The sequence below is a fragment of the Phycodurus eques genome, chromosome 5, assembly GCF_024500275.1.
Source record: "Phycodurus eques isolate BA_2022a chromosome 5, UOR_Pequ_1.1, whole genome shotgun sequence".
Taxonomy (NCBI): Eukaryota; Metazoa; Chordata; class Actinopteri; order Syngnathiformes; family Syngnathidae; genus Phycodurus; species Phycodurus eques.
Genome location: NC_084529.1, coordinates 31,765,393 through 31,777,795, shown reverse-complemented (window position 1 = coordinate 31,777,795; position 12,403 = coordinate 31,765,393). Strand labels below are relative to the sequence as shown.

At 42.0% G+C, this 12,403-nt stretch overlaps 1 protein-coding gene across 1 annotated transcript in view; it reads right to left on the bottom strand.

Annotated features, from left to right (window-relative positions):
* The window catches only part of cdh13 (cadherin 13, H-cadherin (heart)), a 279,998-nt gene that overhangs the window by 19,134 nt on the left and 248,461 nt on the right, over positions 1-12,403 (bottom strand). The window contains exon 13 of the mRNA XM_061677140.1: positions 1,796-2,029. Within this exon, the coding sequence (XP_061533124.1) occupies positions 1,796-2,029 (234 nt within the window). The remainder of the gene's footprint in view (positions 1-1,795; positions 2,030-12,403) is intronic.

The window sequence follows — 12,403 nt, the reverse complement described above, 5'->3', positions numbered from 1 at the left end:
AGATTTTGGTCTGCAGTAGGAATATACCTTCTACCTTCTATTTGGCTTGGCCTCAAGGCGAAAGGCGGTTGACCCCCCTGATTGATGGCCTGTTAACCACAGCACTGACACACAGACAACCAGACACATTCACAATATATTTACATAGAGTGGTGCCTTGAGATATGAGTTCATTTCATTCGGTGACCATGCTCGTCACTCAAAACACTTGTCTCTCAAATCCTCTTTCCCAATGGAAAAATGGAATGGACATTAATCCTTTCCAGGCCCCCCCCCACAAAAATTTTTTTTTTTTTGCTATGTGTTTTTAATAAGGAAAGTAGCACTCTATTATATTGTACTGGATACAAACATATAGCCATAATGTAATTGAATAGAATGTAAAGAATTAAACAGTGTGTGCATCAGCGGCTCTTCTGGCGTGCATGACTTTGTCACCGGGGGCCAGTATTATACAGTTATGCAGACACAAACTTTCAGAACTACAGTGACTCAGTTAGCTGCAGTAATATTTGTTGTACTTTTGCAAGGATAAAGAATATATGCCAGTTAATATTGTGATATGGTCTGTCTACATGTGTTGCTGCACCGTTTGCGGTCAAATATTCGTTTATAATCGATGCATTTCCTTAGCTAGTCTATGGTCTTTCCCATTATGTGTTAACATTAAGTAGTAGACTTTCAAGGAAAGTTCCGTGGTTGTTTTAAGAACGGCGTGTAATTGTCTTGTAAGTCAAAGCTTGTTTCTTACAAAACTCTCGAGTCGGGTCACTCGTAGCTCAAGGCACCATTGTATTTCGATTCTGCAATTAACCTAACGCGCGTTTTTGGATAACATGCAGAGGATGAGGAGTCACTTAGCTGCAGCGTCTTGAAAGCTCATCGAAAAGATGAGGTATGCAATGTGCATATGATTTCATATGTTTGGGGAAGAAATGTACGGTATGTATTCATGCATACAATTCATTTAAATTCAGATATTTTTAGTAGACATTCAAACATGCACACGCACGCACACACACACACGTATACACAAAATGACTGACTGTGGAGTAGTTGTGCCTCCCTTTGCCAGCTGTCAGTCACAGGTATTACCTGTGGGCAAGTTTTAACGCTGCTCTGTCGCTAAAACACATAAAGACAGCGCTGTCGGCCATGCGACCCTGAATCAATGTCTTGGTTGTCTGCCTATACACACGCGCACACACACACAAACACACACTCTTTTCCTCCTCAGATCATTTTACGCTTCATCCTCAGTGCAGATCCGTACTTGTTTTTAGTGTGGATTCCTATGAGCAATATAAACATATTGGACTGTCCCTTAAGTATTGAAGATGCGTGCAATTCTGTTTTGCCCTCTCCACTTTTTCCTATTTGAAAGTGCTGGTGTTGATCAGTTGTAATGCTTTTAGAATGTAGTAATGATGGAAAAACTATTTCAGTAAAATATGGGTAGCTGTAGCTCAGTGGCCCAATGGTTAAGATCATCGCCTGCCACCGTGGGTGACCTACGTTCAAGACCCTGACCGCACCATCCGGCAACATCCCCCGGACTCACGGCTGTGGTGTCCTTGAGCAAGACACTGATACGCCGAACTGGTCCAAGGGTGCTTCAGTGTGTTCCACTAACAAGTGTGTGTGTTCACTGTGATGGGTAAAATGGAGAGAACAAATTTTGTGTGCATGCATCCATGTTCATGACAATAAAGGTGATTCTTCTTCTTCTTCATATATACCGTGCACTATATACAGTATTATACATAATGTACGTTGGAAGGTATAAAATACTCACAGTTGACACTGGTAACTTTCCAGGTTTTATCTAGTCCCAGTTGTTTTCCCAGCTCTATCTTGAAGGGCGCCCCGTTGGGTGGTAGATCCTTGTCCCTTCCACCGACGATGGCCACATTCATATCATGTGCATCTTCACACACCCGTGCTACTGACGGTACCACGAAGGGTGCATTATCATTGTAATCTTCCAGGTGAATGACCAATGTGCCGGTACCTGTCGCTGGAGGACTGCCTGTACACACACAAAAACAACATTTCTTGATAACTTTTTAGCTTCTTGGAGTGTTCCTTCTGCTTTTGTATTGCTACTGGGGTCTCTAAGCAAAGTACAGGAAACTAAAGAAAGAAAAATATTATGGTTGATTTATTACATTAATTACCGTATTTTCACGACCATGAGGCGGACTTAAAAGTCTTAAATTTTCTCCAAAATGGACGGGGCGCCTGATAATGTGGCGCGCCTTATGTGTGCACCGAATTCCAAAATCTGTAAATGTTGTTGTGTGACTTTGAATAGCGCTCCGCTTGACTGACTGGGAGCATTTCCTGCCGACAAGCTGCTTGTATAGCGTAAAGGCGGACGTGACTGAGGACAGCATGCAGACGTTAAAGGGGGAAGGGTGCGCGTGAAAGAGGACGCTAAAGGCACGCCCCCAGTAGGTTTCCAGTGCCGGGGTGTGCATTGTGCAAAACAACATCGGTTTGGCTAAGGACCCCCGAAAATGGCACCTACGAAGACACACGCTTAAGAAGCACAGTTTAAACTGCGAGCTATCAGTTAAGCGGAGGAACATGGGAATCGAGCAGCCGCGCGAGAATTCAAGAGCAACGAATCCACGGTTCGCAAGTGGAGGAAGCAGGAAAGCGAAGCTGAGTTTCCACGGAAACAAGGCGAGGTGGCCCGAGTTGGAAGATGGCGAACACAGCTTTACTAAGACTAGGAGGCAGCGCCGGGCGAGTTACGCCACAATTTGTGAATGGATTGTGGATGCTCGGGCTAACGTGTCTGCTTGCACTGTTGTTCGAGCTTTTGTAAAAGCCGGCGTCATTTATTAGGAGCCGCACGACAACGAGACTGACTCCGACAATGACGAGAGGGAACCCGACGTGTTTGATGGAGAACGTGCCCAGCTGTTCATTGCAGATACAGAAGATGAGGACTTTGATGGATTTGTGGATGAGGATTGATCAACAAATAACCTGAGTACATTGTTAAATACGTCGATGAAGGACAACCGAACTCAGTTTTGCTCCTGCTGCCGTTAAAAGAAAATTGTTTTAGCATGCATGTTTTAAGCTAGCGTATGTTTTACCATGCCTGCGCCCAATAATACGCCATATGTATGTGTTAAATACAGAAATCGACCCTGTAACTGAGACTGCGCCTTTTAATACCGGTGATTTATGTTCGTGAAAATACGGTATTGTAACGACTGTCCATCAAACCAGATCTAGAGACGTACCCTTGTTACAGTCGAGTAAAGACATTCACATGCTTCGATTTTTCTTTATTAAAGGTTCCCCTTTTTGAACTCAATAATATGATGTCTGTGTACAATTATCCAGTGCAGGTGTTATCCTCATCTTACAATCTGTTTTTGTGTTGTGCATACATTATATTTTATTATGGCATTGTGCTCTTTTATTTTGCTAATTCGGTTTCACTGAGAGATTGGAGGTTATTAAAAACAAAAAAACTTCAAAGGTTAGTCTGCAATTGGAAAATGGACTCCTCCACCTTTCCTGGCTAAAGAGATTTGCAGACAATTTAGAAGAGGGAGAAGGTGAGAAGGTGATGCCGTATTGGTGTAACAAGACAGTGATTAAAAACAATAAATGTCAAGCCGTGGAATGTGTTTTGGCGACAACGTACAAAAGTACACACACGAGTCTTGGTGGCTTGATTTCCTAATTGGGTGAAAATAAATTTTTTTTTTACATTTTATGAGAAAGATTGCAATAATGAAGTCGAATGACATTTGGAATAAAGAAAATTCAAAGAAAGGGAAGCAGATGAGCACAATGGCAAAAATCTCCATCCACGTGGATTTTACAACATTCTTTTAATCTTACTCCATTCCCCTTGACATTTTGCATTTAGTATGGTGTGTGTGTATATGCGTGTGCATGCGTGTCTTTTGAGGAGAAGTCATCGGTTCACTTCCGGTGTGAATCCACGTGTTATATTTTCATCCAACCTGAAAGAAAACAAAAACTGGCCCGTGACATGATAGGATATCATGATAGGAGTTTAGATGGCAGTGAGAGACAGACTTTCTGCTTTCAAGTAACCAAGACAACCAAACAACAATGGTTCCATAATCAAGGGTTTTTGTTGCCTAAATGTTAGCAGAAATTGACAGGCAACATCAGAGGGGCTCATACTGTATAATGCCCATTCATCCGTCCGTCCGTCTGTCCATCCATCTGTTTTCAATGGTTCTCACCCTGCGATATGAAGATGTGTTTTGGAGTGGCCAGTTTTAGGTGCATACTAACAATGACAAATAACTGAACTGTTCACCAGTTCAACATTTGTGATTACGTAGTTTACAAAGTGACAAGTAAAGTGAGACTAAGATAAAATCCCATGTGTGAAAATAGGTAAATTTCTGCAATGCTGTGTCAGGAGCAGTCATCCATGTGCTTGTCTAGCGACTGTACAAACGAAGCTTGTTTTCCCAAATGAATATGGCTACACTCAACTAATCATGCATCACTCAAACGTGTCTCTTGCCTTGTTTGGATTAGACACACACTCCCAGAGAGGATGTGATTCATGGACACTTGCTGCTGTCAAACTGGCTCCATATAGAACGTAGACAGAGAGACTAACATCAAAAGTAAAGAAGGCAACAGGTACATTAGGAAAGGGTGAAAGTATTGCAATGATGCAAAAATGATGGCTCTCTTGGTGATGAGTCATCTTGGTTTCTAACATGAATCTGACTGGACGCATTTACATTTTTCCAAGAAAATAATCTGAGCCCAGAGACACTAAGAATAGCTGCAACATTACACATCTCTCTGTCTATATGTCTGTCTGTGAAAGATGCATGTCGTCTTTTTTTCCAGCTGAAAGTCAGTGTTTAAATTGGACCCAGCAATAAAATGAAACATCAGTGAACTTGTTTAAATAATAAATGAGCATTTTCCTGGAACTCTTTTAATTTTTCCTGTTTATGAATGACAGCACATAGCTCATTTCTATTACACTAGTTCACCATTTGATTTAGTAATTATCTCACAAGTGAAGAATAGCTCTCCGAGAAGCAGTCCTTTATTTACAGTATATCCAACTGCCTTGTGTCAACCGTCGAGACCTTCAAGTACCTGGGAATTACAGCCTCTCAGGACCTAAAGTGGGAGTTCAACATCAACTCCATCCTCAAATTGAATTGAACCCACGCTGCCTGTACGAAAGTCCGGTGAGCAACCAACCGTAAGTCATTGTTGGAGTTATTTAGTTTAAATTAGTATCTTAAAATGTTATTCCCTGCATACTGTGAGTCTGTTCAGGTATCATTTTATTTAAGAGAAGTATATTGGGGAGAGGGAAGTCTGGGTGTTCCTGCTAAAGCTACTGCCCCCGCGACCCGACCTCGGATAAGCGGTAGAAAATGGATGGATGGATGGATGAATGGATGGATGGACATTTGCAACAAGAACACTGCTGGAGATTGTGGATTATTACTAAAATACATGATATTTCTCGCAAAACATCCTCAAATGTTCATGTTATTCTTGTGAAAACTCAGTACAGACGCAGCAATGAGAAATCTGCTCAACCAATGAGTGACCAGCAGTGGTTTACATCCCCCGAACTGTATCGGTCCAGCCTGATTGGAATCCGATTGCCCAAGTATGAGAAATCGTACCTCGTCGTAGTTGGATTTGAAAGTCAAACATGTCTATAGCGAGTACAGCCGTAACAAACGGTGTAGGTACTGCATTGTGGAAAAATAGCTTAATTGTCGCTGTCAAACTGAAAGTGTGTCCCTTGCATTTATGGCACCTCATCAGGAAGTGAATTGTTAGCTCTTCAGCCACCAAACATCTACACCTTCCTTGCATTGGGTGCAAGAAACTCAGTGCAGGAACAAAAGAATGAATTTATTTTTAGATGCACACTCCATCACCTTCTGCATCTTTCTTTGTGTTATTTTGTCTCCAACTGATGACACCTGCCCCTGGTTGGCAGTTGCGTCACTCTGCGCTTCCCCTGGTGTGTTCACAGATGAGAGGTGGAAGATGACTCATTGACTACTGGGCTTGTCAGGGATAATTCACATCTCTAGGCTACAAATTGAGATTCCTCTCCCATTCCGTCACAGTCCCTTTCCTTTTTTATACATTTCTCGAGTCCTGCAACAGTCTCACATTTTGTGTTTGGGCTCTTGCTGTTGCTTCTACGTTTTATCTTTTTTGTGCTCTCGCCCTAGAAGTAGAATGGAAACTGCATAATGACCGCTGAATGTTTGAAATGTACCCATTTCTGCCACTGCAAAGTTAGACATGATTGAAGGGGAAGAAATGATTACAGTTTTACCTGCTGTAGCCCATTCCAAAGGTGCCCATTCCATAATCCTCTTTTATCAGGAAGAAGCATTTTGCCTAATGCCAAGAGATTCTCCCCAGGGACCGCCCAGGCTGACACTCAGAGAGTGTCCTCAAGAAACTGACTATTTGATGAAAAGTCATCCAATTGAAACCTAAGGTTTTGGACTAAAGGAGTCCAGTCTACGTCTAAGGTCACTGGTTAATGTTCATGTCACGTAGCCATAAACCCAAATTCCTGGGGCCTCACTTATCAAAAAGTGCGTAGGATTCTTAAACTAAAAGTGTATTCACACACAGAAGTTGAAAATGGCGTACGACCAAAATCTTATCAAACCGGAACACCCAAAGGGAATATGCCTTGATAAGTAAGGAAACAAAATAAATTAAAAAAAGACGTCTCTCGGCTGGCCTGTGAACGCCTCGGGATCCCCCCTGGATGAAGTGGCTGGGGAGAGGGAAGTCTGGGCGTCCCTGCTAAAGTTACTACCCCCGCGACCCGACCTCGGATAAGCGGTAGAATATGGATGGATGGATAAAAAAAAGCTCATTCATATCACCAGCTCATTCTATGTACCTGGTCACGTTGTCTGTTGCCACACCATGGACAGAGCAGTGACAATGCTCCACTCATGCATGGATCACTGTGATTACGCGTCGTCCACTTTCACTTTGAGAGAAGTCTCCGTAGAGACTGTCAGCTGCTCCACATTTAAGAGGAATGGGAGGAGCCGCTTTGATTGGTGGCGAATGAAGTCGGCTGTAAACACTACCACAGTGGCGCAGACTGCCCACTGCGTCTGGCACGCAGTTGCACCACCTGCCGCGGCGCAGGATTTACTTCATTCACCGCCTGTGTGGAGTTTGCATGTTCTCCCCGTGCCTGCGTGGGTTTTCTCTGGGTACTCCGGTTTCCTCCCACATCCCAAAAACATGCGGGGTAGGTTGATTGAAGACTTGAAATTGCCCGTAGGTGTGAATGTGAGTGCGAATGGTTGTCTGTTTATATGTGCCCTGTGATTGGCTGGCGACCAGTTCAGGGTGTACCCCGCCGCTCGCCCAGAGTCAGATGGGATAGGCTCCTGCACGCCCGCTATCCTAGTGAGGATAAGCGGTTCGGACAATGGATGGCTGGATGGAATCTACATCATCTACATAATAAAAACATTTAGCGAAAATCAATGAATCATTTAGAGACATTGTTTAATTTAAAATTGTCCAAATCAGCCTCACAACAGTAAATATTAATCTTTACATTCATTATAATAATAAAGTAGAAAATATTAATCGTTATATTTATCATAATGATAAAGTAGAGTGCTTATCTTTGTGTTTTTCATCAAAATAAAATGTGCATTTCCTTGACTTTTGAAAAAAATTAGGAACATTTTTCTCTACAGAAGTGCTGAAAACATATGCAAAAATGTATCAAATATAGTGCTGAATTGTTGTGATATAGCGTTAGCATCTTTTTCACCGTTTGAATTTTCCTGATTTTGTGGGCGGGCTAAAACACAGGACGTACACTTTCTACCGCGAGTTCTCTCGCCCACTATTTAAGTACAGTGACATCATTTTGTTTGGCTGCTCAGTTGTGACTTAGCTGTGCTTAGTGTCCACAACAAGGCCCATTTACCACTCCAGCTTGCAGTTAGCAAGCTAACGATGGCTACACCCCGAAAATGCGTCTTCGCTGGATGCCTCAATTTACAGCTCGGTGAAGTTTTTTTAAACTCCCAAAAAATGAGGAAATGCAAAAGCGATGGATTGACTTCTTGAAGACACACACAGATGGCGAGCTGAAAATCAACACCACCAGCCAAATCTGCAATGCGCATTTTCCGACGGATAGTTTTGTAAACTTTCGCCAGAGACAACGTGGCCTTGTGGGAAACTTGATACTAGTGAATAATGCTTAGTGCCACTTTAAACTATATTTAACCTAAACGATACATGCGTAATCATTTGGTACGGTGTAGTATCAGAGGCATAACAGAGAGGCAACGCCACCACCAGCGACCAGAGTGTTTCACACCTGGGACCCACACCCCTGTGTGTGTTTAAAGCAATTGTTGGTGTCGGGCTAACGTCTTCATAGTACAGCTAATCATTTTAATGGGGACAGGTGGATAAATCCCAGCTCTATTTTTTCACCCCTGAAGAATTCAACTGAAATGACAATTTACTGGGAATGCAGTGTGAAAACAGCTTTAGATCCTTAGTTTGCCATTTGGCACTATGAATTCCAGACCTTGTTGAAGCTCTGGATAACCCACTTAATTATGTAGTATTACTCTTCTGCGCCTTCTGGGCTATGGCAAACCCTATCACATGACACCAGGCTAATCTTATTGGCCGATCAGAACTGTAAAAATGAATCCCGCCAGAGCCAATTTCAGAAGACGCAAGTCATTAAGAGAGATGACTTCAGGGCGAGACGCAGTGGTAGGGACAGGTGCATGGCCGCCAGTCTGGCAAATTGCTTTCAGAATAGAGTTTGGGTTATCAGTTGCTGGTTATTATAAAACGTGATAGCAGGGAGGGGGAATTATGAATTATAAAGTGGCCTTGTAGGCAAAGCCCTTTTTGCACCAACATGATACTATAAGTGCTTTTTTTTTTTTTTTTTTACTGTGATGGTTGCTATAACCAAACTCGACCTATTTTCAGCACTCAAGAACTACGAAGTTAAGTTATTAAGTTAAGTATTAAGTTATTATTTCTGTTTGGAAGAAAAATCTCAGAATTAATGAGCTTTTGCTTCATTAGAAGAGTCAAGGCAGTTTATCATACTGAGAAATATTACCAACGCATGACCTTGATGGACCTTTGCTGTTAGTATTCTACCCGCTGGCGGCCTCTAACATTCCCAGTTTATTTCATACTTTATCACTGATTTCCCTTAAGTGAGGCCTGCGTAGCTGAAGTTAATATTGCTCTGTACTGTTCAGACACATATGACAACAAATGTTATCATATAAAATCATTATATAGTTTTTTTCTGTTCAGACACATATGACAACAAATGTTATCATATAAAATCATTATATAGTTTTTTTCACAATAGTTAGTGGACCCCTATAGGTCTCCATACTTTTTGATACCACAATACATTATGGGCGGAGGATGATGCGTGACCCACTAGACTGATATGGAAGACACAGTGGATCACTGGCTATTCTCCTATTTGTGGAAAGCCTCAACTATTCGACAAAAAAAAATCAGGAAGTTATTTGGGGCGTTTCGTGGCAACATAATCTATATTATGTATGCTATTTATTGTATTGTAGCATCTCTTTAACCAAGACAACAAACAGTTACCAGCGTCCGTAAACATGACAAAAAAACCTAACTACTGTCTGCTCAACCAAACGTTCATAGCAGGAGGCATTAAGTTGTTGTGCGTAGAGGAAGTTCACTACGCCATTGGCACCATCAATGTTACTTCTGCACTTTTGTTGGGTAGGCAAATGTTCATTGTTCATTGAGTATGGGCATGTTTAGCTGTTCACTGGACTGTATTTTTCAGGGTACAGCAATTTTTGAAGATGTTTGCAAGCATTTGAAATGCTATTAAAATGTTTTGGGATCGTAGCTTGTGGAATATTTCATTCAAAACTTGTTCATTACCATATATTGTACTTGCAAGTAGTTTTGCTGTGGTTTAGAACTGTCCTGTGTCTGAGTGGTTTAGATGACCGTATTTAGCTAAAAACAGGGGGAAAAGGCAGCCATAATGTTGTAGCAGGTGAGCGTAGAAGGTTCCTGTAGTGAACATACACGTTTGGCTCGAGGAGAATCGAATTGTTAGCCTTGATGATATTTCTGAGACAGACTATAGATTGGTGACGCCTTGGAATAGTGGGACTCAGTGTCATCATTCCATAAGAATCCCAATACTACTTCTATACAGCATGGGCAGACACACCGAAGACATAATAACCATTCAGTAGCGGTTTAACTTCTGACAGATTCTACATGTCACTATAATGACAAGGTGTCTAGCTCAATAGGCAGAGAACCTCTATCAACAGTCTTTGGCTGATTCCATCATCTAAGTTTGGCATTCGCAATCTAGTCTCTCCTACTACTACATGCAGTACTTTTAAATTAAAATGATCTTTGCAGAATTTTCCTGAATCAGGAAACTACAGACATTGTAGTTTCCTGAATCACTGGTAAACTACAGACATTGTAGTTTACCAGTGATAGCATTTGATTGGTGAATTAAATCAGGATTATGATTCCTCGATCGCCACATTGCAGCTGGCATCGAGAGAAGATTGTTCCTCCCTGTACAAAGATACACTTTATTCACAAACATAACATGAGGCTGTTGATGATGTACAAATGTTCTCTGGGGTGTTTTGCAATTTGTTGAGGAATGAAGGACACACATAAAGAAGTTGAGGAGGCGGTTCTAAAATGAACGGATGTGAATTTGGGGTTAATGAGGCAGTGCAACAAGATGGGGGAGGTGAAACAGCATTGAGCAGAGAGCTTCTACGCTTTCCAGAGTGTGTCCCATTAGACCACCATTATCCTGGGTCAAGATGCTCTGAATCTGCCCCCATATGATGGCGTCACCCTTACCCGCTGCTACACAGGGTCATAACTGATTGGCTGGTCAAGAACACATTTCAGAAAGGCATTTAACCTGCTCGCCTCAGTGTCTGTCTCCATAAAGGCATTGGCAAGAACGAGATACTAGATGAAGTCAAAGTGGCCCTGAGGACAACCAGGAGGACGCAAGTAAACACTTCCTCCAGAATTCATATCTAGCTGTTTATATATATATATATCTCGTCATCGTCTGAGGCTGGCTGAACAAGAAATCTGTCTCACATTTCCCCGGAAGGTAATTCAATTTGTGCCCCTTTGTGTCCAATCAATGTGTTTTTTTGGTTCTCATTGCCAAGCTACATCATGTTTCAATGATTACACTATTTGTATTTCTTCAGTCTCTTTGGCTCACGTCATTGGGATAGTTAATTTTCAGCATTCCTCTTGCGCCCAGCCATGTTAATCAAATGTCAATCAATAAATAGGGTTAATTGTTATATTTATATATATTATGATATATTGTTGTGCAAGCAGGACACAGAGAATCAAAAAACCTTAGCAAGTCAGGTTCAAACACTAACTTGTATAGTGAAAAGTATAGATAACAATTTCATGTTCTATTTACTTCTAGCTGGGTTGGAGAATGCGAATGTACTGGACTGACACATTGAGCCGTTATGCATTATTATTTTGCTGATGGAGTTTGAGGCGGGTTGATCACAGCAGGCCAAAGCGATAACATTAGTCCATTTATCTGCATTTAGCCTGCCGGGCTGCCACTCTGTGTGTGGGTGACATGGCAGCGACTGAAACAGGAAAATTACTCAGCCCATTACGAGGAGCAGCGCACGTTCCCAGCACTTAACACGGCAATGAGGCAGCATGGTGACAGACTTCACACACTGGGATGGACGTGTAGAAAGACACATTAAGCTTTGCCTACAGCCCCCTCATACACACCACTGCCAATTTTTGGATGTCTTTTCACAAAGGGTATGATGAAGCTATTATGTGAGATTGACCAATATACCCCCCGGCACACAACACACACACACACACACACACACACACACACACACACACACACACGCGCTAAATATGATTTTACATGCATATAAGGACCAAGAGTTTTATTCTGAAACCGATTAGGATTCAGCATCTCCTATTTCTCCTGTCCACTTTTTGATTTAAAGCAAAAGGGTGAGGTGATTTACAGCAATTTAGTCTTAAATCAACCTACCATGCATGTTTTTGGGAGAAAACCCACGCAGGCACAGGGAGAACAGGGAAACTCCACACAGGCGGGGTCAGGATTTGAACCCTGGTCCTCAGAACTGTGAGGCAGATGTGCTAACCAGTCGTACACCGTGCCGCTACAACTCAATTGAAAAATAAATAAATGTATGAATTAATTAAAGAGACGTAAAAATAACAACGGAGATAATATGGTTGCACAAGTGTGCACACCTTCATAACTGGGGATGAG